Below are 23,587 nucleotides of genomic sequence, written 5' to 3'. Positions count from 1 at the left end.
AATTATTTATGGATTAAAATGAAATTTGACAAATTATCGAGGTACTAAAGTGCTATTTGAATAATTGTAATAAAAAAAATAAAATCAAAAATGTTTTTTGAAATAAAAAAAAAACAAAAATGTAATTTTGATATCAAATAGGGGCAAAATAGGGAAACCAAAAAACAGACCAATGACACCAAAAACAGTTATTCTAATATGCTTAAACTTAATAAATAGTAAAAGATTATAAATAAATTATAATATTAACTTTTTCTATTAATTTTAAATAAAATAAAATCAACAAAACATGTCAATATATAACTACCAACTCTCGAGAGTCACGAATTCATTAATTAGATAATTTTGTAAATTCAAGTTGAGATTGTGAATTTCAAGATCAATCTCGTGAAATTCATTGAATAGATCCATTTACATCCTTCATTTTAAACACATGAATAAAAGTTTCTAAAAGTTTAGAAATGATTCGACTCGTTTTCTTTTATTTCTTGAATAGAATCCTTAAATTACAGACATGAAACTGATGTATTGTTTTTTTTAGGGGTTGGGGTTGGGGGTGGTGGTAGGAGAACGAGTACTCCCTTTGGATACTTCCCTCTTAATATGAAAGTTGAAGCCACAAAACATTACATATATATAATAGGCATGCATGCAAACAAGTATATGTAAAGCTTTCACGTGAAAATAAATCCTTGGAGGAATATTTCTTGGCTATATATCCATATCATGTGTGGTTTATACATTTTCTTGTAAACAAAAACGAAATCAGTTCAAACTGGGATTCCCTTTTTTCTATATCCCCAAAAAAAGAAATTTTAAGGTTAAACAACAAAATTTCAGTGGTTCTTGATCGCATCACAAGTCTTAAATCTGTTCAGATTTATTACACAGCTTTATATCTAAACTGGTTGACCATAATCAAGAGCAAGTGTTTGATCAACAGTGAACCACGATATCTTTCTGCAAAGAGAGTCGGGAAAAAAGCTTTTGTCTTCTGAAAGTGGATCCTTCAATATTGAAGATGAGATAATCACCAATGTCAGATTATGTGAAGACCCGAAATCTTGTAACGAGAAAATCTATATAAGTCATAGGAAATTTCAACTCATTTTTGGCATGACATTTTTAGTTCCATACAATCATAATCATGAAAATTTGAATAATCATTGTCTCTTCATTATTGACCATTTATCACCATATGGAAGTGCACCAATCTTGGAAGAGATTCATGCAGCGGAAATCACTCTCCATTTGCACTTAAGGAAAACCAAAATCACTCATGAATCTCGAGTGTGTATCTTGAATCAAGAAGAGGCCACGTTCATTCGGTAGAGAAAAGTGCAATCATCACGTTGATTAAGCAATCAGCGACATTCTTGGAGTGATACGGTCGGCTTACCTTTATAGTTGATTATTCAAGCCTATATAAGAAGCAAAATCCATCCCCATAACTTCAAGAATTCGAAATTTAGCATTTGCAGCAGCCTAGTCGAAGCTCTACCGCAACCTTGTTCGAACGAAGTTCTTTTAGCATGTCCTTCTAGTGCCTTAATCCAAACGAAATCAAGTAAGTGGGCTTTTGCTATGTATTTCTTTGTAACTTAAACCTTGTATAAGTATTTCATGACATGCGTCTATGTGTGTCAAATCATTTTCGAAAAATGCTATTATATATTTTATAAAATCTCGATCGAAGTACGATATGTTCTTCTATTTCCGATGTTCTTTGATTCTGCTGAGGTCATTCAAAAATTCCGATAAGTGTTGTTTGATACATCTGATTCTGTGGTGCACTGTTATGATTTGAGTGGGATATGGAACGACGATTGTAAATTTATATGGCCCCCATCAGTGGGTATAAAATTGTGTTTCGACCCTCATTAGTGGGTATAAAACTGTGTTCCGGCCCCATCAGTGGGTATAAAACTGTGTTTTGGCCTCACCCCTTAGAGGATTAACATATTGGAGACAATTTGACCATGGAAAACGAGATGAATAACAGTGTTTTCGTTTGTTCTGATTCGCTCTGTTCTGAATTGTCTGATAATCTCTGTTTCGCATTTCCATTCCGATTCTGATCTGATATGAGATACTACGTTTTGAAAAATCAGTTGCAATATGGTATTTAAATTATATTTATATGTATTTGTGGTAATCGATCGCCCCCACTTGCTGAGTATTTCCCAAAACACTCACCCCTTACATTTCTCCCCAGATAAGAATGAAGATCAAGTAGACGAGGATGAATAAGACATGTTTTGGAGTTGGAGATGAAGTTTCGAGATATGAAGATTTCTCACTTATGTTCTTCCTAAGTTTCGATTCAAGTTGTACACCGCTTCTGCACATTTTATTTCGTTTTGGAATTTATCACTGTAAAGCAAGATTATTTTGAGTTATTTATGAAATAGACTGGTTCTGGTTTATACTGAACTACGAGACTTGTTGTTTGACGATTATGTGATTGTTGAACAACGTCGGTGTCGACTTACCCCGATCTCGGGGCGTGACAGATTATGCTAAAGAAAAATATCGATATGCTTTTATGAATTATAACCAAAGTCTGCGGTAGTACCTATTCGAACTGTGATAATTATGGCTAAGGGATGTCTCAAAAAAGAAACGTGTGCCGGTGGAACTTAGTCTGCGTTGTGAAGAATGAAACATGTTACGAGATGCTTTCATAGGGTCAGCTGCACACTTCAAGTTCCTGTCAGAAAAAATACGCAAAAAAGATATGGTAAGATCACATAGGTATGGGGAATATAGAAGTGCCTCCAGTAGTTTCCCAAGTAAAAAGGGCTGTTACAAAAGCAATCAACGGGTCTCGAATTCCTCTCTGAAGTTAATTAGAACTCGGGGGATGGGTTAATAACTAAATCAAATAATTGTTTGCAATATTATTTATTGACCTTATTGTTTAGATTACAAAGTTTAAGAATTACAGCAAGGGTAATATATGACATATACCTCTACAAAAGAAAATGCATCTACTAAGGCATGGAGAAATCCAGTGACTTGGATCAACAATCACTTGGTCCAGCAGGGTCGAAGTCAAAAGCTTCACCAGACTTGACGAATCTACCTTTAACGCGCCTTCTTGTATCAGCTCTAGCTTTACGAGAAGCATATCTTATCTGTTTTCCAAACCTACATTCGAATAACATATTCACTAATAAAGCACAATGCATTAAAAAGACAAAATTGTAATGACCGTAGAAGCACTTACGTTCTTGTCTTCTTTTTTTCATTGTATCTCATCTTGGCTTTATCCCTCGCCTGTGGACAACTTGGTTCAAAATTAGAATCCCAAGGGGATTCACGGGTCAGAAATAAAGTCGATAACCCACAGTCTTGATAATCAGCAGCACTACTTTCCCCGGTTATATTAGACAAAGATAGCGACATGCTTGAAGGGACTTGTCCACTTGCAAAACCAGGGCAGATATTTGAATCCATGAACATGCAATTAGAATTGCTGTTCATTGCCGGGATCAAATTAGTTGAAGAGCGTGTAAAACACAAGCAGTCTTGTTGTAGGGACGAGGATGCCTAAACATAACATAGGATGCATTATTTGCAGCATCAAGAAAAGAATTGCATGCATATATGTGTAGACCTTGAGCACTTCATTTATGGTTGGCGGTAGTGACCGTATAGGCTGTCACACTGGACAGCAGGATAATTCTTGCCCCCAACGATATATACATATGACAAGTTCTAGTTTTGTATTACAAGAAATTAACATTTAAAGTATACATTAAGAGACAACTATACAAAGAGAGACCAAGGTGAAAGCAGAACCTTCAAAGTACTTTTAATACGTGTGCTATTGGATCCAGTGACCGGCAAGTTTTTCTCCATCAACAAACCACCACGCGTTCCTCCATCGTCAGATATATTTATTGTCTGCTTTTGCAAATTCTCTAACATTTCGTACCCACTCTCGAAGTTTAGGGCAATTTCATCCATGTCAACACTGTCACATATATCATGAAGCCCAAGATCCTTAATACTTTCAACACACCCCTGATATATAGCCAAGTCGAAGCCAGAGCTAATTTAGCACACAATTAACATCACATGCCTAAGTTATAAAGCATTAGTCCAAAGAAACTACACACATTTCAAATTCTTTTCCATGAATTTTAGATTCCTTCAAATTATTACTTGGGATTTGGATCACCTTTTGTAGGGTGGTTGCTTGAGAGAAGAAAGGTGTTTGATCTCCGTTCGATGATGCATATTTCTGATCCCAAACTTGTGATGACATAAAGTTAGGCGGAAAGTAGAGGTGGTATCGGTGGTGGAAACACCCATGAATCGAACTTGACACACGAGGCAATCTCGTTCAACCTATTCGCCATCATTCCTCCTCCTCCACCGCCAGAAGACAACGATCCTCCCATTTCAATATTTCCATCAACCATTACAGTCCCCTCGTGCGATTTATTAGAATCGGGAACGGTCGACCAAATCTTGGAGAACTCGACAGGAGAAGGGCATCCACTGTAAAAGTTCAGCTTGAGGCGATCATGCCCCGGGCCAGAGGACCCAACACCATCGACACGGCAGCCATGATCACATGTCTGGCAAAAACAAAGGTCCTCGTCAAGGCACCGCAAGACCGCAGCCTGTGAATTGCACTTATCACAAATGAGGGATCGGAGGTGCTTTCTTGACAAGCAATTAGCCGAGTGAACACAGCCATCACACTGCAAGCATAGCCGGGCAGCATCCGATTTGCAATACACAAGTGCTCTCACCACCCCACAGAAGTCGCACGCAGGCTGAGCCGACATTAAATCTTAATCTTTTCCACTGTCTATTGCTTTTCACTAGCTAACAATTCATCATCAAATCACTATATATTTGATTTTCTTAACCAATAAACCGCTGGGATTAAGAACCGGAAGGCAGAAATAAATCCTCAAACGTATTTTCAACATAAAAGTGAGAATCCCACCAATTTTATTCGCAAAAAATAAGGAAAAAAAAGGCACTGAAACAGATTAAATGAACCCTAACTAGCCAACATCCAAGAGATGACATTAACTCATTAATGGAAACAAAGTGATCAATGCAGATAACTGATTCGAATAGATGTAAACTTTTTTATTTGACAAGAATGTATTTCTATATTTGTAGAGAAAGCATGCAGTGGATATATATATATATATGGGTTGACGATGAATTGGTGCATATTTATTCACGTGTTTCCGAGGATCTGGATTAGAGGAACGTGGAGAAATGTGGGCTCGATATGGTTGCTGATCTGGAAAATGTTTGAAGAAAGAAATAACTGAGCTTGAGACTCGCTCCATTTATGCTGAGGTGTAGGATTATCGTGGACACACAATCTTATATAATTTTAATGTTTTAGACATGATTTAAGTGAATAAAGTTAAGAAAATAAAAGATAAAAAAAATTATACTTTATGGATAAATTTTGTAGATATAAAATCGATAATATATTTAACCAAATTTATATTTTAATCGAATATCAATGTTATATAAATACTTGATATTATATTAAAAAAAATTCACTCATCGTGTTTTGATATATATATAAATAAATAAAGTACTTTCTACACTCCATGTTTTAACGTTACTTATGCTTATTTTAACATCTTAGTTTATACCTTAACGACAAAATTTAACTTTAAAAATTAATTTTTCTTTAAATCAATTATAATTTTATGACAATGTTGCAATAATTAATTTGAGTAATTTTCATCGGAATTCAAAATCATGTAATTAAATTATTAATAACATTATTATTTTTTTTATATTGACACGATCAAACGTCCATGCATGTCGTTGAAACCCTCACCGAAAATGTTCCAACACTAACCTCATATCATATTAGTAAAATCCAAGGTTAACAAATCTCCAAGGATCAAGTATATTTTTGAAATTCGCGTCATTTATTATTAAAATTTTATAACTTGAAATTCTTCGTTCTAAATAAAAGAAGAAATTTAAAATCCACCGAAATCTTGTATGTATATCTGTGTGTAGCGTAATTTTTTTTGTATCTCTAAGGCACAAGTCACTCATATTATGAATATAAAAAAAAATTTAAGATGTAAATGTTATTAAACAGAAATTAACAATATCATTATTAGGATAAAAACTTGTGTGAGACAGTCTCACGGGTCGTATTTTGTGAGACTGATATCTTATTTGGGTCATCCACGGAAAAATATCACTTTTTGGCAAAAACTTGTGTGAGCCGGTATCATAGATCGTATTTGTGAGACTGATATCTTACTTGAGTCGTCCATGAAAAAGTATTACTTTTTATGCTAAGAGAATTACTTTTTATTTTGAATATTAGTATGTTGATATGTTTCACAGATTAAGATCCGTGAGACGGTCTCACATGAGACCTACTCTTACTTTTTATTCTAAGAATATTACTTTTTATTGTGAATATCAGTAAGATTGACTCGTCTTACAGATAAAAATTCGTAAAACCGTCTCAAAATAAATATACTTCATTGTTAGTGTGAAAATAAACGTAATATGCATTGAATTAGGCGGCAGTGGGATTAATTTTTTTATTAGGTAAATCGTATTTTTATTTTTACTGAATTAACTAATTTTTATCTCCGGTGTCACTTGTAAATTATAAAACTGTCTCCAAGGTAAAAGGTAGAATTCGTTTCTCAGACACCACCACCTTCCCACAGTTCCGGTCTCTTTCCTTTCAGCTTTCCGTTTTCTCTGTACCTTGATCCTATTGTTTAACTGAGATGATTAATTAACAGATTGAGAAACCAAAATCCCGGAATCTGAATTTCAATTTCTAATTTCACTCGCCAAATCAAAGACAGGGTCGAGGGAGTTTTGTTCAATTGATTCAGATAAGTTGAAATTACTGTAATTTCTCATGGCCGATAATTCAAAAGAAGATCTTTTGCGGTTGGTCAAGCGGGTTGGAGCTTTTCTCACTGTCAAGATTTCCAATATTTTCCGACACATGGTTTTATTTCTCTCTATTCAGTTTTAAATTTTTTTTCTTCCAGTTATTTGGTTTTGGCGAATCGTGCGTATTTTATGTTTTGGTAATTTTCTCTTTCTTTGTTTTTTCCCTGTATTTTTCAGACGTATTTCAGCTTTTCTTTATGGTCACTTTAGGGTTTCTTTCGTTTTTTACTGTGGATACTGGGTTCTTATTTTTTGTGATGATAGTTTGGTTTTAGACTTCGAAGTTTAGCTGAATATTTGGGTTTATCAGTTTCTAAGTTGAATTTTGCGATTTGGGTCGTGATTGTTTGTGAATGTGATTAAATCTATGGAGTATTTTAGTGTGCGCACCAAAATATGGCATGCCATTATAGCTGCAAGATTTCTTTTTTTTTTTTAATCAGGAATATGAGAAGGTGATACGGTAATGGTAGCATGCAGATTAATGTGTGCTATCTTTCTTATTATCTGGATCTAGTTACACTTTCCATACCGAAATATCCAAACACGAAATATTGAGTTGTATTTTGGGTGGTGATGAATGAGAGAAATATTTGATGGTTGGCTGGTAAAGAAGAGGTTTTGATTTTCTGAATTTGTTACACGAGCAACAGTAATCCTTATATCTAAGGGGGCGATTTAGTGATGCTTATTGATGATTATGATCGAGAAGACAAATGACAGCTGCCATGGCATCTTGGTTTATGAGAAATGAAGTTGCCATGTTGAATGTTTACATGTAAAATGTTAATTTCATTGTTCTTTCTATCTTAAGAGATTATGAAATCTTCATAAATAATGGGTTTGAATTCCATCACTACTCATGTCAATTGTTGAGACCCTTTCCCTTCTGTTCCTTTCCTTTAGTATACCTTTATGCACTCATTTTCGTTTAGTTAGGCCTTTGTTTCATACACAGGAGAATAGGAAAACAAATAAAGATAACCAAGTCTTCTATTGTTCATATGAAATAAGATATAACAAATTTTTTTAAAAACTTGACTAGTTTTTGAAGAAGTCCTTATGCCGATGAAAGTTACTTTGAGTTTTTGCTAGCTATTTAGAAAGATCAACTTTGGTAAGTAGGCAAACAAACTAGGTTTTAGGGAAACATTCAAAGGCATTCTGGATGAACTTTGCGTAGGGGGGAGCATTTACATCCCGGCCTATGAGGTCAATAATCCTTTTGGAGTTCTTATTCCTCATGGGTTGAGTGCATAGATCATTTTGGTATCCTATTCTCCTTTTGCTTTGCAAATTAACTGTTAGAATATGATTCTAAAATATGCTTTGTTGTTTGAACAATTTCATTTTTAGTCGGCAAATTTTACTCAAAAGAGAAGAAAATAACGTTTTGTTTTACTCACTAGTTGATATTTTCGTGATTGTTTGGACCACAGGATTCAAGATCTGTTGGGGCCATAGCCGGGCTAGCATTTGCTTTAGTTTTTACTTGGAGACTATTGAGAACACCCAGGTCGCCTCCAAGAAGGCAACCTAAAAGGCAGGCCTCATCAACTGGTAGTTCTGGTGTTAATAGTCATGCAAATGTGAATGATGCATCTCCACAAGTTGGTGACCCTTCAGAAGATTCCAGAACACAAAATGTGATCGATGAATTCTTTCAGCCCGTGAAGGTTGGTCAACTATGTCTTAAAATTTTAATTTTTGCAGTATGTTTGAAATTATTGTAACTATTTTTTTGGGTTCCATTGCAGCCAACTCTTGCGCAAATAGTTAGACAAAGGTTGAGTGAAGGAAGGAAGGTAGTTATGCATTTCGTTGCTGGTCTGCTTTCATTTCATGTGTGCGTGCGTGGTTACTTATTTAATCGATAGTTTGATGAACACGATATTTCCCTGCTCAGGCACTTTAGCTGAAGCTGAAATAACTTGATAGTTCACATAGAGCAGTAAGATGATCCCTGATATCAATTCAGCGAACTTTAAGAGGATCTTCTGCCTTGTACATAGCCAAGTAAAAATCAAACCTTGGTATATTATGAAGTGGATGTATCTTCCCTCGATGAATTAGATTTCTGCAATCGGCTAGGATAGGAAACGAGGAATAGAATGGCGAAGAGGAGTTAACTGGGATTAAATGTTTCAGTGTTAGACTAGAAAGTAGGAAGAATATATGCTGAAGTACAGACTGAAAAGAGTGGATTGAACTAGATGTAATTGTTGTCTTGGGGCTCCCCATGTGGAACATCCAAATAGTGGAAGAAAATCTAGGACCCTTATAGTTACGCATCACTTGAAAAAAGTTACGAGAGGGATAGTCATGGTGATAAGTGGGTTCATGATCATTGTACTAAATAGGTAAAAAGGAGTTGGATTTGGCATCTAAGGAGTATATTAAGTTCTGTGGATGAAATTACAAATGCTGAAAATTTTGTAGTGGGGCTGTTCGAAGGACTTGGGTAAGAAATAACTACAAAAAATATTTTTTCATACCCGGTAAGGAGTTCCCGCTGTGTTGAGAATATGTAACCAAGAGTATGCATTTTGATACCTGGTAGAATTTATAGAATGCCTAGTAGTTTAGTATCTGTGCCTCCTGCTGTATATCTGTTTTCATGGGCAGAGTTGCTCATTTTGGTGCCAACCCTGCCTCGGGCTAATAAACAAACTATGTTGGTGTACCCCTCATGCAACGGACATATAAGTAAAGTTATCAAGTTTATCGAAGTTTTTATTATTCCTATAATGTCTTCAACTTTAATGTTACAGTTCTAGTACTCCATGACAGGACGTATTTCAGTTCCCATTCCTGCAGAACTATGTACATTAGTCATAAGGAGGTGTTATTTGTTAAATCTTGAAACCAGTGTCATATCTACAAATCTGCACTTAATGCAATTCTGACTTCGTGATTGAATGATTTTTTAGTCTCATGCAAATGACTTGACTCTTTTTCCATATCTTAACTGGTGCAGGTAACATGCCGGTTGCTTGATGTCATCCTTGAGGAAAGCAGTCCAGAGGAGCTGCAGGTAACCTTAGTTTCCCATCATTTTACATCATGTCATCTTCATGAATTCCTCATTTTTTCCGGACTTTCTTTTTGGCCAGAAGCAAGCAACTGTCAAATCATCAATTTTGGAGGTTTTGCTAGAGATCACAAAGTTTTGTGATCTTTATCTCATGGAAAGGGTGTTGGATGACATAAGTGAAGTAAGTCGGAGACAATTTCTTCTCCTCCTTGATATATTTAAATTTTTTTTGCTATTTCAAATTTATTTTATTTTATATTTTGAAATTCATTGTAATTATATATGGTTGAGGTAGAACTTTAAGGATGCAGATAAAAGATTGAAGTTGTCAGCATAAACACATGCATGTTTGACTGAACCGCGGTTATTGATTCGGTAACATTTTGGAACGATCATGAGTTAATTTTGGATATATTCGTGGTGACCTCAATATTTTTATTCTTCTTTTCTTGGAGGAATAGACTGGTCTACTTCAGACGTTAAATTGTATTACCGCTTTATTTTACATTTGGTATGCTGAAAAATTTGTCTGCATTTGACTGTTTAAATGTTTATGTGAACTTTGAGGAAAAATAAATGCTTTTTGATACCACACGTATCACTCAAATGATTATAAAGAGAAACTTGTTCAGAATTGGGGAATTGCAGCGCCTTACCTTCTTTGCTTGTGAGGATACTTATGGCATTGGCTATTTCCTTTTCTGGCTAGCTGAGGCATGATAGATATAGCTCCAAATATGTACCAATACTCTTTAATTCTGTAAGAACTTATAAGAAAAGTATTTAATTAGTGAGCAGAATAACTCTGCGACTCAAATCTGAAGAGTGTCAGGATGCATCGTAATGAAGCTTTTTTGCGATCTGTAATTTATTGAACTTTGTTATTGGTATGAGCTTTTGATTCTAAATCACTAATAAGCTGAATAAAATAATGCAGAAGAATGTTCTTGTAGCTTTGGAAGAGGCTGGGGTTTTTACTTCTGGTGGTTTGGTTAAAGATAAGGTATTGCTCAAAAATTGATATTTTGTGCATAAATTATGATTTAATTGCTGTCAGATGTGGTGGCCTTGCAGAAGTAAGTTGTGTACTTATGGCCAGGCGGTTGCGGTTTAACATTTTGCATTTTCGCGTCATCTGAATTATGTTGAATAATCATCCAGTTTCATGTGCTGAACACTGGTTAAAAATTTTGAACCACTCCCGTTTTGTACCGTTTATCTAATAAATGAACCCGCAGGTGCTTTTCTGTAGCACAGAGACGGGCCGAACTTCTTTTGTCAGACAACTCGAACCAGATTGGCACATAGACTCCAATCCTGAAGTTGTTAACCAGTTATCGGTATGTGTTACTTTTTTCAAATCATTATATTCACATAGGGAGAAACTACGAGTTCTGCAATATTAACAACGAATCAACTGAGATGTCGCCAAATACCATTATCGATATGGAAATGGATCGTCAAATTCCTGTTTCCGAGTTATAAGCCTTGTTTTGAATCGACCGCAATTTCCCATTTTCCAGAGATTCATCAAGTATCTGCTTCACATCTCTTCTGGCAAGCTCGAACAACCCCACTCCAACGTGCTCTCCGCTGCATCCTTGGAACAGTACTTTGGAATTGTCTGATGCGAGGGAACCTACGTTCTTGCAAATTTTTCCGATGCTTTTTCTTTCTTTGTTTTGAGTTTGGTAAATGTAATGCATGGCTCCTTCATTCCCAGCAGTTGTACGCCAATTCCTCTGTCCCACAATTATGTTTATCAAATAAAATTTGTTTGAAGAACAAGTGCAGATAGATTGATATTACTCAGAATAGTCTATATGTAGCAACACTTTCACTTTCACTTTCGCTTTCAAGGGCATAGAAGTTAATTCAAATAGCAATGTAAACTTATGCCAACATCTTATTTGCTGATTCTTAATTTTTTGGCAAAAACTTGTGTGAGACGGTCTCACGGGTCGTATTTGTGAGACAGATCTCTTATTTAGATTATCCATGAAAAAGTATTACTTTTTATGCTAAGAGTATTACTTTTTATTGTGAATATGGGTAGGGTTGACCCGTCTCACAGATTAAGATCCGTGAGACGGTCTCACATGAGACTCACTCATAAAGGCAAAAACTTGTGTGAGACGGTCTCACGGGTCGTTTTTGTGAGACGGATCTCTTATTTGGGTCACACATGAAAAAGTATCACTTTTTATGCTGAGAGTATTACTTTTTATTGTGAATATAGAGAGAGTTGACCCGTCTCACGGATTATGACCCGTGAGACGGTCTCACATGAGACGCACTCTTCAATAAAATATGCATAACTAAAAGTATTACACTTCGATACATACATTATTAAAATGGTCATTTTGTCTTTATTTTTTTATATATATTTTTATACACAAAAATTCTTGTGTGATAATTTCAACACGCGAAACGATTTTTCGATTTAACATAACATATCAAAAATATTACTTTTTATAATAAAAATATATCGTTTCATTGCAGGTCTAGATGAGATGAACCCGTCTAAAACCTTTTACTAGAGATTTACTCATTTTTAAGGAAAATTATATTTGTCGTCCTCTTACTTGCACATTTTCCAAATTTAGTCTTGTTAGGTGTCAATTTACAGTATTTGTACAGTAATTTGCAGTCTGTTTTCCAATTACAGCCATCTTCTTGTCTAAATTTGAAACTGACCAACGAATGTTGAGTTGGAAATTGAATTTTGGGGTTTTGGTTTTTGATTTAAAAAAACAACTGTGTTTTATTTTTTATTTTAAAAAAGTCGACCTAAACAAAAATAATAATAATAATAATAATAATAATAATAATAATAATAATAATAATAATAATAATAATAATAATAATAATAATCAACTGATAAGATTTAAATATTTTGCTATATATATATTTTTTTTCTCGTCAAAAAACCAAAATTCTTACTTTATTTTCAAACTCAACATATTCAATCATCCTTTAGGCAAATTTCTGATGATCAATTTCAAATTTGGACAAAAAAAAAGATCGAAATGGAAAACAAAATACAAGTTATTATACTAAGAATGTAAAATGACTCGTAAAAAGATTATATTTAAAAATTGTTCAAGTTAAGTGACATTAATGTAACTTTTTTATATAGGTTGATTAAGATGTACATTAAATAAATTGTAAATTAATTGAAAATAATGGTTGAGTTTTTTTATTTTTATTTTTTTAAAAAATTATTCTATAATATAATATATATCAATTCAGATATAGATGTAGCATGTTATAATAGTTATCATCATCAGATAATTCCAAATTTTGTTGTAATAAACCCGTGAAATTTTTCCAAAATCTTTGAATGATCCGCCTTTTGCTGTCATCTGCCCTGTGTAATCCCTGCCAAGACGACGCCGTTCCGTCGTCATTATTTACCGCTCAGATCCCTCGTTATCGCCGCTCGCCGCCGTGCGATGGACCCTCCGTCTCCCACGTCGGCTGCAGGCGTCGATGATTTTGTTAACGTTGAGGATCAGTCCGTGCCATTGGGAGAAGACGCTTTCAATAATAGTGAGGGCAGAACGGACTGTAATGAAATCGATAATAATAATGGGCATTATGTGAGGAAAGAGCTGCCTGTTGAGCTTTCGAGGAGTGTAGTGGCCCTCACGTGTGAGTCGGCTGCCGAAGGTGGCGTTTGCGATGTTTATTTGGTCGGCACGGCTCACGTTTCTAGGGTAATCTATATATGGTTCTTTCCCAGTTTGTCGTTTACTGGTGCCAATGATGTCTTTGAATTCATTGTTTGGCATTGACATTGATCTACAAATTTCAGTGGAGTAATCTATCATTTCAAATTCCAGTTATCCTATTTCCTTGGTACCAACCTTTTTGTGAATTTGTTTTGCTAAACTGTGCTTATGACACTCCAGCATATGTACGCGCGAGGAAAAAAATCTTGGGAGTTGGGACATATTTTCCTTTGGCTATGTTTAGAAATGGAGATCAAAAGAAACTGAAACTAACTTGTTTGTGTTTTCTTCTGTCATTTGTAGGAATCTTGCCAAGAAGTCGAAGCTATAATCAATTTCTTGAAACCTCAGGTACTTCACATTTGAAAGTAGTAATTCTTGTTTGATGGATTGAAACATCACATGACTGTACTCGTTTATTGTGTTTTAGTAGATTTGATCGATTGTTTGTTTTAGTTTTTATGTTTTTTTCCTAAACGTGGTTAAAGGCAGCCTTTTTAATTGCAGGTCGTTTTCCTAGAGTTATGCTCCAGCCGCGTTGCTGTTCTCATGCCGCATAATTTGAAGGTCTTTCGCCTGTTGACCTTGTTCCCTTATAGTTATAAGTACAACTCAGCAACTACGTCAAACAATTCTATGATACAAAGATTTCAGCCACGGAGCCTCTATGTACCCTGTTTGTTTTGATGCCTTTTGGATGAACAAGCATGCTTGAGGCTGGGGACAACTTGGCCATTAGCCGATTGAACTCTTTGCATTACTTTTTGTTAACTTCTGGCTAATTAATTGTTTGGGACAGCTGCATATCAACCTAATAATTAGGAAGTCCATGAAGAACTAGAAAACTATGTTAATACAAGCAAGCACTTGTATTGATATGCATATGCTAATTGGTCGGCCATTGGCTATATTAGAAAATTATTTCTTCCATTATGTTTTCCTCTCTGCCGTTTTGTAAATTTCCAGTATTTATAACATGCAAGAGAATCCATTAGCTGCTTTCTATCTGTTCACTGAATTTCTTGACATGGTATGCATGGCTCTGGTTGTTACTGTAGGTTCCGGATACCGATTATCAGCATTACTTTCCTATTTCAGTTCTAATCTTGGAGTAATTTAAGATTTATGCATCCTTAATAATGTTATTTTTGTTTGTTGCGCTCAAATTCGGAACCTGAAAGGAAATTGACAAGTATGTTTGGTTTACCAGGTGCCCACAATGGGAGAAATGTTGGATATGTGGAAGAAAAATCATAATCTTTTTGGGATACTTTACAGCTGGTTTCTTGCTAAGGCATGATTTCATCCCCAACATGTTGGTTATTAAACAGGAGAACTTTTTATTGATTAACAGCAAAATCATTTAAACAAAATTTACATCAGGTTTATATCTCATTTGCACTATATGTTTCATAAGGTTGCTAGTAAGCTTGAGGTTTTTCCTGGGGCAGAGTTCCGTGTGGCATATGAAGAAGCAAAGAAATATGGGGGCAAGGTGATTCTTGGAGATCGACCTGTGCAAGTAAGTTTTCTTCATGCCTGAGGTATATTGCCTGTGATAGCACAGTTGTTGGTTCTACTGCTTTTCGAACTCGCGAAAAGATAGGGTGTATGTCTTTTGGCTTTGCCATCTATCGGAAATTATGTTACTGTTTTACAATTTTCTTTTGGGAAATTGCGCCCTTCTCCATAAGGTATGCCCAAAGTAGAAGCCTCTTCAAACATCATGATTACATTTTACCTTTCCTGAAGGTGGTACAGTACAGTTAGCTGGGAGTTCCATGGAGGTATTTCTTAGTTATTAATACAAAAATCCCTTGTGATTTTAGATGGGAAGCTTCTGTAGTTTGGGCATATGTCTGAGAGGGAGATGTAGCTGGGCATTTCTCACCTCACACTAGCTTTGTTCCGTGATCTTTGAGTTTTAGTCGGTGTAATATAATTTTAACCTTTTCCAGTTGCTTAATGTTAAAAGTATAATACTTCATTATCTAATTCTAACCATTTCCAATTGGTTAATTTTAGAAGTAAAATACTTCATGGTCTCTTTTATAAAACCCGGGAAATATTTCTTGTGCTAGGAATTTCCTGAGTTTTTGTTACTGTTACTCACCAGTCACACACTCACCATTATTATCTATCCAATTCGTGTAATTTATTTCATTCTTTGGTAGGTAACGCTGCGGAGAACGTGGATTAAAATGCCTCTTTGGCACAAGACAAAATTATTGTCTTCCTTGTTGTTTCAATCAGTTTTCTTGCCTAGTCCTGAAGATCTCAATAAAGCGGTATATTTTTGGTTTTCTGATTTTTTGTGAAGCGGAGATATTATCTGCACTACTTCTGAAGTCTCTGTTTTGATCATGCCATTGGAGTAATCTGACGTCTTTTGCGTTGTGTGCAGATGAAGGAAATGGACGATGTCGACATGTTAACTCTTGTAATTCAAGAGATGAGCAAGCAATTCCCAACTCTTATGGAAACCCTAGTGCATGAGCGTGATAAGTTAGTGACAATTAGTTGTCTTTAAACATTCCATATTTAATCTTAGTATCCACTTAGCAGACTTGGACTTTATTATGTTATGTGACCGTAGTTCTTAATGGAAGATTTTTTCTTTATGACTTCCTTTTCGGTTATGATCTTATTTATTATCGATATGTGCTCAGATTCATGTCAGCCTCATTATTAAGTGTTGCCAGTGAGCATAATTCAGTGGTAGCAGTCGTTGGGAAGGGGCACCTACCTGGGATCAGTAAAAACTGGAAGCAGCCTATTGAGGTAAGAATGGATTTTATCATTACACCTCGTCCCTTAGTTATTGCATCATGTTTCTGAAACCCTGTGCTACATGTTCATTGTTTTAAAATCAGCTTGTAGAATTAATCTTTTTCATATATGACATCCTGAAACCTACACCTCCTCGCATCATTCTTAACAATCATCATGCCAAATGAGTTTTGCAACCCTCATTTCTTTGAAAGTGCAATTTGTCTTGTCCATAACCAAACACACATCTAATCAACTCAGTTGCTCTTTTTATGTCAACTAAGGATTCTCCATCAATGCTTCTAACATTCTTGGTTCTATCAGTGGCATTGAATTGGCTTCCATGATGTACAGGTGAAACAACTTCTGAATATACCATCACAGAACCATAGTGTTCCGCTTGTCAGGATGGCCACTGCTGTTGGAGTTGCAGTTGCAGGAGTTGCTATAATATCTGGCCTTTATTTCTCCAGCAAAAAATAAATAGTTTATTGTTCCTGAGTTTGTCATTGAGAATTCTCTCTATATTACCTATTTTCATCCCCGCGGCTTAATTTCCTGTCTCAGCGTGGGGCTTTTGTGGAATGAAGAGATAAACATAGGAGCAGTGGAAATGATGATTATACAGGAAGAGGATTGTGAATCTTTGTATAGCTAACAATATTTTTTCAGATTGGATGTTTCTTTTCCCGTCAAAGATAGCATCTGTCCCTAAAGTTTCCTCACTTTATACGTTAAATTTCAAAGAGTCGTCAAATATATATTTAACAAAGATATTCTTCCAATAATTACACTTGGGAAGTTTGGAAAATCAATACGGTTGTGGTTCTTGGGAAACAATGCCTGTTTTTTTTCCTCAAAAAAGAGAGTGAGAATAAAACGTCATAGATAATTTAAGAGGAAGATTACCCAGGCACTTCACATCCCATCTAAAAGACCACAACTCGGTTTTTATTATTTTTTTTATAATATGTAAAAAATCTTACAGATTAATATCGTTGAATTTTTTAAAATTTTTTTAAAGAGATAGTAGTTAAACGGTAAATTAATAATTTATTATTTTTTAAAAAAATTATTCAACCAACATGAATTTAATTATAAAAAACATCATCGTATTTCATCAATACATGTATGATATTCTTTGAATTAATATACAAATCAATTCATCGTTCATGTATACTTATAAAATTAAATAAATTATATTCATTGTTTTACATAATTAAATTATATTTATTGTATTGATTAATTCAATTAATTTCACATGACAAAATAAAAACACAAGAATAGAATCAATTTCATTAAAAAAATGATAAAATCATATGTTACTAAAATCATATGTTACTAAATTGTCCTAGTTATATTTATAATTTAAAAAATTATTAATTTATGATATTGAAATGATTATGATTTTATATAAAAATCTTCTAAAAAAATTATTATCTTACGAATTTATTATAATTTTATACATGGACACAAGTAAAGACAGAAAAATATTATTTTTTAAAAAAATTTAATTTATAAGTTTTACTATCCACGGATGAAAAAAGAAACGAAAGCTATAATTCTAGTTTTGTTAGTAACAGACAGATCAACAATTTATAGGTTGGTTTATGGAAAAAAATCAATACACTAAAATCGAACTTGTTACCTTCTAAATTCTATCATTACAAACGCATATCACCGACGATAACAAAAAATAGAGAAACAAGCAAACAAAATGGCAAATAAACTTAGCCTGCATTCCAATTATCGATGTCATAACATTTCAGGAGCTGCGAAAACAAAAATCACATCAATCCACAGAAGTGCAACAACGAGTTTATGATGGAGAAGCGATTGTGTGTTCCGGCTTATGAGTTTATGATATCACAACATTTGAGGATCGGTGAAAACCAAAATCATATCCATCCACGGAAGTACAACGGCAAAAGTAGTTTGGCATCTCTTCTCAGCAGCGGTATAACTATGACCAGCTTATGAGTTTATGATTGAGAGAGAGGCGTTTGTTCGTTCCCCGTCATGGGGTAGAATCGTATCAATATCAAGAACCTGGCTTCCATGAGAATGGCAAACAATCTGCCAGCCAAACCATAAATTTCTAAGTGCTATTTTTATAGTTTCGGTTGATCCAAAAGACTGTTAGTCCAAACAAGTCTTTTAATCTTCCCTACAGCATACACGTTTAAAAAGTGGTGGGAAGTGACCATTTTTTTCCTCTAATCTCTACGCATTACAAACAATGGCGTTAAAGATTGGTGAGAAACCCCAGGTTTTCAATCATATAGTTAGCTTAAACTAAAAGAGAGAAAAAGATTCAAAATGTAGCAGGAGACAAGTAACATCATTATACAAAGAAGAGCACATCATGCTGTTCATCAAACTTGGCATTGCTCTATGCTTCTGAAACATGAACATCTCACTTGTTCACTAAGAACATTCCCAAGTAGGAAGCAACATTTCACGCAACTTTTTCAAGAAAATCAAGAAACTCGTGTTCCATAATTCAAAATGTGACAGCCCATATCATCAAGCAAACTACCAAAAAAATCATAGCAGCTGCTAGCCATGGTATGCTCAAATGGTAGATTGACTATATTATCATCAATCTGTGCTTTCATTGACACGATCAAATGGCGAAATACCAATTGCCGCAACGCCTCAGAAAGCAGATCAAAACATCAAACATAGAAACTGAACATCGTAATAATGTTTGAAGTAAAGAATCTGACTTCTTGAAACGATGATAATTGTAGATAATAGATATAATCTGCTTTGATATTTCTGTGGTGTTTCCGGGATCTAATGGCATAGAAAATCCATTGACCAGGATAGCCACATCTCAAAATTTAGCACCCAAGCCATTATATCTTCAAAAGGAACTGAAATATCCTCTGAAATTGGTAAAAGGATGCATTTTTAGCCCTAAAATCCAAACTTCAAAAGTGTAAATCCTCATTCATTCAGATAAACTAAAAATTAAAGTCTACGAATAGAAGGAAATTCAAATTTCCCTCGGTGGAAGGAGAAGTCGTTAATTAGTTGGGCTCACGGATTAATCCACTGCCCTGAAAACACCAAATGGTGCCTTATCTCATCATTGCAGCAAAAAAATGAAAATTATGAAAAAGGAAACAATAAGAATGAGAAAATTCGGCTTCAGTGTGTGTAACAATCAGATCACTGATTAATATCTCATTGAAATCCGCTAAGATAATTGAATTTTCATCATACGCCGTACCCATAAAAGTAATAACACGATTCTCAAACAAAAAAAACACTCAATTTGAAGAAAGAAAAGAAACCAAACAACAAGGATTAGTGAAATGTGTGCTCAGACAGCCAAGGGTTAGTCTTCAAATGCTAGATCAGAAACTCTAGTCCACATAAATGGAATCATCAGCGCACACAGAGGGTAAAAAATGTAGAAGAAAACAATATTTGTGCGTCAATGTGTGAGATCGCAACCTATAATTTGCAGCATCAAAAGAGAAGGGAGAAAAAAATATGAGACGAGACTCGAGAGAAGCTGCCAATATATACAAATTTGTTCGAGATCCGCGCAGCTTCGGCTAGGGTTCTTGGATGAGGGTTTTGGGCTGTAATACAACATTGTGTGGGCCTCTGATTGGGCTCTTTTACTCTACTTTCTTTACCAGTCTCGATTTTGTTCGCTCAGGCCCATTAAAAGGCAACAAACAAAATGATAAAACATTTATTTTATTAATCAATATTTTCAAACTTCTATCATTACTAGTCATTTCGTGATGCGTTTTGTTTATGCTCCACTTGGAGTAATTCTCCACATGGATCCATCAAGAACTTACATATGAACCTATAATCTTTCCAGGATTATAAATTCATTCTATACCGAACCAGCCTGAAATTTTTTTTATACATTCTTAAGAGATCGTTTGAGCGTATGTAAATAGGTACTATGTTCACATATGGATCTCTATGTCGTTCAATTCCATTTAGGATTAAGGAACATGCGTAATCAAATTTGTTTTTTTTTCATATCTCTTGTTATTTTGAGGACCTTATTCACCTCGTTGAGCTTCTATTAAATCGAGAAATAAAATAGGTTTGATTATCCATCTTTTTTATATTTGCTATATACATAAGGCATTGTATTATCCGGATAATTCAAATAGAAACAACTGGATGCCCAACTCGGACTCCTTTCGTTGTATTATTATATAAATTAATCTTCAGGTGATGATCTTTACTTTATTTTGAATATTTGATGTACGTGGGATGATTGCATTGATTCCCCATATCTCTATTACAGTATATTGTCTTGTTAAATTATTATTGTGATAAGTGTTTGAAAATTAGTATCCCACACGGAATGAATATCGTATCTTATATCCAAGTGTTCATATCTTAAATGTTTAAACTTCTCCAATTAAATGTTTCACAGGGTCCTTCTGGGATTATTTCACCCTACTCCTGCCCCGCATACATCTTTTGGCCCAATTATTTTTTTTTAAATTTTTTTATCACCCATGATATGAATCTCACTACAAGAAAAAATGCTTATGGTGACATTCATAAATGTCATCATATTCAATATTTAGTGGCATTTAAGTTTTAGTGACACCTCCAACAAATGTCATCTATTCCAATGTCGTCTTAAACTTACTGACATTTTTTAATGTCATTATAAGATGTTAATGACAACTTCATACGTGTTACTAATAATTCATATAATGACAATTTTAAATGTCATGAAAACTCATATTTAAATACATTTATAGATGTCTTGTTATTATAGTAATAATGACAAATTTATATGTCAGTTAAAATCATTTATAATGACAACTAAAAGTGTCGTGTATGTTATTTATAGTGACAATAACAAATGTGGGAATATTTGGGTTGGATAAATATAGGAGGAGGGAAATTAGATAAAATAAATGTGAGAATAAAAAAACATATTAGATTAGTTATCCTGACATTTTTAATTGATGTCATTTTTTATATGGAGGGAGACAATTATTTTCCCTCCTCTAATATTTATCTAACCCAAATATTCTCACACTTATTTATAGTGAAATTTTTTAGTTTTTAACGATTTTTTTACGATGTGGGAAAAGTTATTGTTTCCCTCCATATAAAAGATGACATCAATTAAAAATGTCATGATAACTAATCTAATATGTTTTTTTATTTTACACATTATTAATTTTTTACAAGTGTCATTATTAAGTATTTGTAACAACATTTAATTAAAAGTGTCTACAAAAAAGTGTCACAATAGCCATTTTTTGTTGTAGTGTCTCAACCTTTGATCTTGGGTGTGAGCACTGCCCCACACCCAAGATCGAACCTTCCGCCTTTCTGTCCCTTGAAAACGTGGTGGAACCCCCCATGTTCTTCCAAAACGATTCATAATTCACAAGGGTTATCACATTTAATTATTCCCGTAAGCAACTTCAGCTCTCTCGCGGCCTGCTTTTCTCCGATTCTCCTTACATGCAAAACTTTTCGGTATCACAAGTTGTTTCCAATGTTCTTCGTTTTGTTCACATTCCAATTTTAGTCCTATATATTTAATATTTTAATATTTTTTTCATCCTGATGTTGTATTACTATAATATTGGTGTCATGTCAATATCATATAAACATTATTTTAAAAAATTAAATTAGATATGTATATTTATAATTAAATAGTGACAAAAAACTACGTACTAAGCTAGTACAATGATGTGCAGATCAGAAAAGGTGTTTCAACTCAATACGGATGCGCATGAATTGACATTTTTGTGTCTCTATTCTACTGCTTATCTGATATGTGTTCGAGTTGTCGCTGACTAATTCACTTGATTAGGATTTTGAATATGTATGCATAAAAGTTTACTTTATATTTCAATAAATAACATTTAGTAAACTATCGATAAAGTAGGTTTTTGTGATATGATCTCACGGATCGTCTATTCTATCAATATTTACAATACTAATTAATAATTTTGGTATAAAAAATACTATTTTTCATGAGAGATTCAAATAAATTATCCTTCTACAAATTTGACTCATGCAACCATTCTTGTGATATAATGTAATGTTACAAAAATATCTATTCCGATCTATCCCAATTATTTTGGCAATGACATTACCCCTAGGGTGTGTTTGGTTGGGTGAATTAAATAAAGTTAGATAAATAATCAAACATTTATCTAATGTTTGGTTAACATTTTAAGATTCTTTAATAACCACTTTGACATGGTTTAAGACTCAATTTTATGGATAATTATTTGATTATTAATCTAATAAAACAAGTGAGATAGACTATCAACACTCATCAAATTACATGTTTATCTTCTTATTTCTTATTCCATGTCAACACTCATCATTTTATACCATGACAAATATTATTTTGTCGTTTATTAAAAATACACAATCTACAAATATATTTCTAATAAATATAACAATAAAATTAATATGCAAAATATTATCACTATTTTAATTATTAATTAAATGCATATTTACAAATATATGTTTAGTAAATATATTTAAATTAATTTTATTAAATATAAATTATAATTATAAATATTTAATTATCTATCAATTATTTTAAGAATATTTATAATTAATTTTAAAAAACAATAATATTGTAATTATTACTAAACTTTATTTAACAATAACATTCAAAATATTATTATTATTTTAATTATTAAAGCAAATACATATTTACAAATTTATTTTTAATAAATATATTTATATTTATTTTAATAAATATAAATATAATTATAAATATTAATTATCTATCTAATTATTTTAAGAATATATATTTAATTAGTATTTGGAGCATTTTGGTCATTACAATAAAATTTACAAAATTAATCCATCATTTTAAAATTATACCAAAAACCATATTATTAATCCATATATCTCATTTTTTAATCACTCTGATTACTAATAATTTAATTATCACATCACACTTATCAAATAGAACCCTACAGTGTACCGTAACCTTCACAACTTGAACTTTTTCATGTGCGATAAAGTTGCGAGGGGACCCCCTCGATTTTAATCCCACTTTTTCACATGCCCTCCTGTTCTGTCCTGTCCTGTCCCAACCAAATGAAAATGGCGACACCTTCCCACCAATAATTTT

At 33.6% G+C, this 23,587-nt stretch overlaps 3 protein-coding genes and 5 non-coding genes across 8 annotated transcripts; 2 read left to right on the top strand and 6 right to left on the bottom strand.

The window, feature by feature from the left end:
• Positions 1 to 680: 680 nt before the first annotated feature.
• Positions 681 to 5,150, bottom strand: LOC140837358 (putative zinc finger protein CONSTANS-LIKE 11). Its single transcript, XM_073203495.1, has 6 exons — positions 4,284 to 5,150; positions 3,805 to 4,062; positions 3,230 to 3,552; positions 2,971 to 3,150; positions 2,576 to 2,710; positions 681 to 1,007 (listed from the first exon to the last, which is right to left on the bottom strand). The coding sequence occupies exons 1-4, from the start codon at positions 4,800 to 4,802 to the stop codon at positions 3,024 to 3,026; spliced, it is 1,227 nt and encodes a 408-aa protein (XP_073059596.1). The 5' UTR covers positions 4,803 to 5,150; the 3' UTR covers positions 681 to 1,007; positions 2,576 to 2,710; positions 2,971 to 3,023.
• A 1,499-nt stretch (positions 5,151 to 6,649) lies between these two features.
• On the top strand, positions 6,650 to 11,863 carry LOC140836544 (peroxisome biogenesis protein 22-like). Its single transcript, XM_073202141.1, has 8 exons — positions 6,650 to 6,988; positions 8,373 to 8,609; positions 8,691 to 8,738; positions 9,911 to 9,967; positions 10,047 to 10,148; positions 10,905 to 10,970; positions 11,206 to 11,307; positions 11,491 to 11,863. Exons 1-8 carry the CDS (start codon positions 6,896 to 6,898, stop codon positions 11,593 to 11,595), a joined length of 810 nt encoding a protein of 269 aa, XP_073058242.1. The 5' UTR covers positions 6,650 to 6,895; the 3' UTR covers positions 11,596 to 11,863.
• Positions 11,864 to 13,263: 1,400 nt separating this feature from the next.
• LOC140836543 (uncharacterized) lies at positions 13,264 to 17,167 on the top strand. Its single transcript, XM_073202140.1, has 9 exons — positions 13,264 to 13,686; positions 14,005 to 14,052; positions 14,209 to 14,268; positions 14,912 to 14,995; positions 15,119 to 15,223; positions 15,876 to 15,989; positions 16,106 to 16,206; positions 16,371 to 16,482; positions 16,825 to 17,167. The coding sequence occupies exons 1-9, from the start codon at positions 13,423 to 13,425 to the stop codon at positions 16,951 to 16,953; spliced, it is 1,017 nt and encodes a 338-aa protein (XP_073058241.1). The 5' UTR covers positions 13,264 to 13,422; the 3' UTR covers positions 16,954 to 17,167.
• Positions 17,168 to 18,787: 1,620 nt separating this feature from the next.
• LOC140837596 (small nucleolar RNA snoR137) lies at positions 18,788 to 18,925 on the bottom strand. The gene has a single exon (XR_012119424.1). It is a non-coding gene; the product is annotated as a small nucleolar RNA snoR137 (small nucleolar RNA).
• A 320-nt stretch (positions 18,926 to 19,245) lies between these two features.
• On the bottom strand, positions 19,246 to 19,372 carry LOC140837590 (small nucleolar RNA snoR80). The gene has a single exon (XR_012119418.1). It is a non-coding gene; the product is annotated as a small nucleolar RNA snoR80 (small nucleolar RNA).
• Positions 19,373 to 19,477: 105 nt separating this feature from the next.
• LOC140837586 (small nucleolar RNA Z152/R70/R12) lies at positions 19,478 to 19,574 on the bottom strand. The gene has a single exon (XR_012119414.1). It is a non-coding gene; the product is annotated as a small nucleolar RNA Z152/R70/R12 (small nucleolar RNA).
• A 47-nt stretch (positions 19,575 to 19,621) lies between these two features.
• LOC140837585 (small nucleolar RNA R11/Z151) lies at positions 19,622 to 19,705 on the bottom strand. Its single transcript, XR_012119413.1, has one exon. It is a non-coding gene; the product is annotated as a small nucleolar RNA R11/Z151 (small nucleolar RNA).
• An 88-nt stretch (positions 19,706 to 19,793) lies between these two features.
• LOC140837584 (small nucleolar RNA Z157/R69/R10) lies at positions 19,794 to 19,879 on the bottom strand. Its single transcript, XR_012119412.1, has one exon. It is a non-coding gene; the product is annotated as a small nucleolar RNA Z157/R69/R10 (small nucleolar RNA).
• Positions 19,880 to 23,587: the final 3,708 nt, after the last annotated feature.

Source organism: Primulina eburnea, chromosome 7 (assembly GCF_022965805.1).
Source record: "Primulina eburnea isolate SZY01 chromosome 7, ASM2296580v1, whole genome shotgun sequence".
NCBI classification, from domain to species: domain Eukaryota; kingdom Viridiplantae; phylum Streptophyta; class Magnoliopsida; order Lamiales; family Gesneriaceae; genus Primulina; species Primulina eburnea.
Note: the sequence above shows the minus strand (reverse complement) of the source record. Positions and strands in the feature narration are given on the sequence as shown.

What these genes read in the sequence shown, in the direction of transcription:
- LOC140837358 (XM_073203495.1), bottom strand. Translation starts at nt 4,802, where the DNA reads ATGTCGGCTCAGCCTGCGTGCGACTTCTGTGGGGTGGTGAGAGCACTT. An exon ending in CGATACCACCTCTACTTTCC is followed by an intron (nt 4,063 to 4,283) that starts GCCTAACTTTAT and finishes ATTGTGTGCTAA; the next exon opens with ATTAGCTCTGGCTTCGACTT. An exon ending in GTATTAAAAGTACTTTGAAG is followed by an intron (nt 3,553 to 3,804) that starts GTTCTGCTTTCA and finishes TGTTATGTTTAG; the next exon opens with GCATCCTCGTCCCTACAACA.
- LOC140836544 (XM_073202141.1), top strand. Translation starts at nt 6,896, where the DNA reads ATGGCCGATAATTCAAAAGAAGATCTTTTGCGGTTGGTCAAGCGGGTT. An exon ending in CCAATATTTTCCGACACATG is followed by an intron (nt 6,989 to 8,372) that starts GTTTTATTTCTC and finishes TTTGGACCACAG; the next exon opens with GATTCAAGATCTGTTGGGGC. An exon ending in AAGTTGTTAACCAGTTATCG is followed by an intron (nt 11,308 to 11,490) that starts GTATGTGTTACT and finishes CCCATTTTCCAG; the next exon opens with AGATTCATCAAGTATCTGCT.
- LOC140836543 (XM_073202140.1), top strand. Translation starts at nt 13,423, where the DNA reads ATGGACCCTCCGTCTCCCACGTCGGCTGCAGGCGTCGATGATTTTGTT. An exon ending in TCATGCCGCATAATTTGAAG is followed by an intron (nt 14,269 to 14,911) that starts GTCTTTCGCCTG and finishes TTGGTTTACCAG; the next exon opens with GTGCCCACAATGGGAGAAAT. An exon ending in CTGAAGATCTCAATAAAGCG is followed by an intron (nt 15,990 to 16,105) that starts GTATATTTTTGG and finishes CGTTGTGTGCAG; the next exon opens with ATGAAGGAAATGGACGATGT.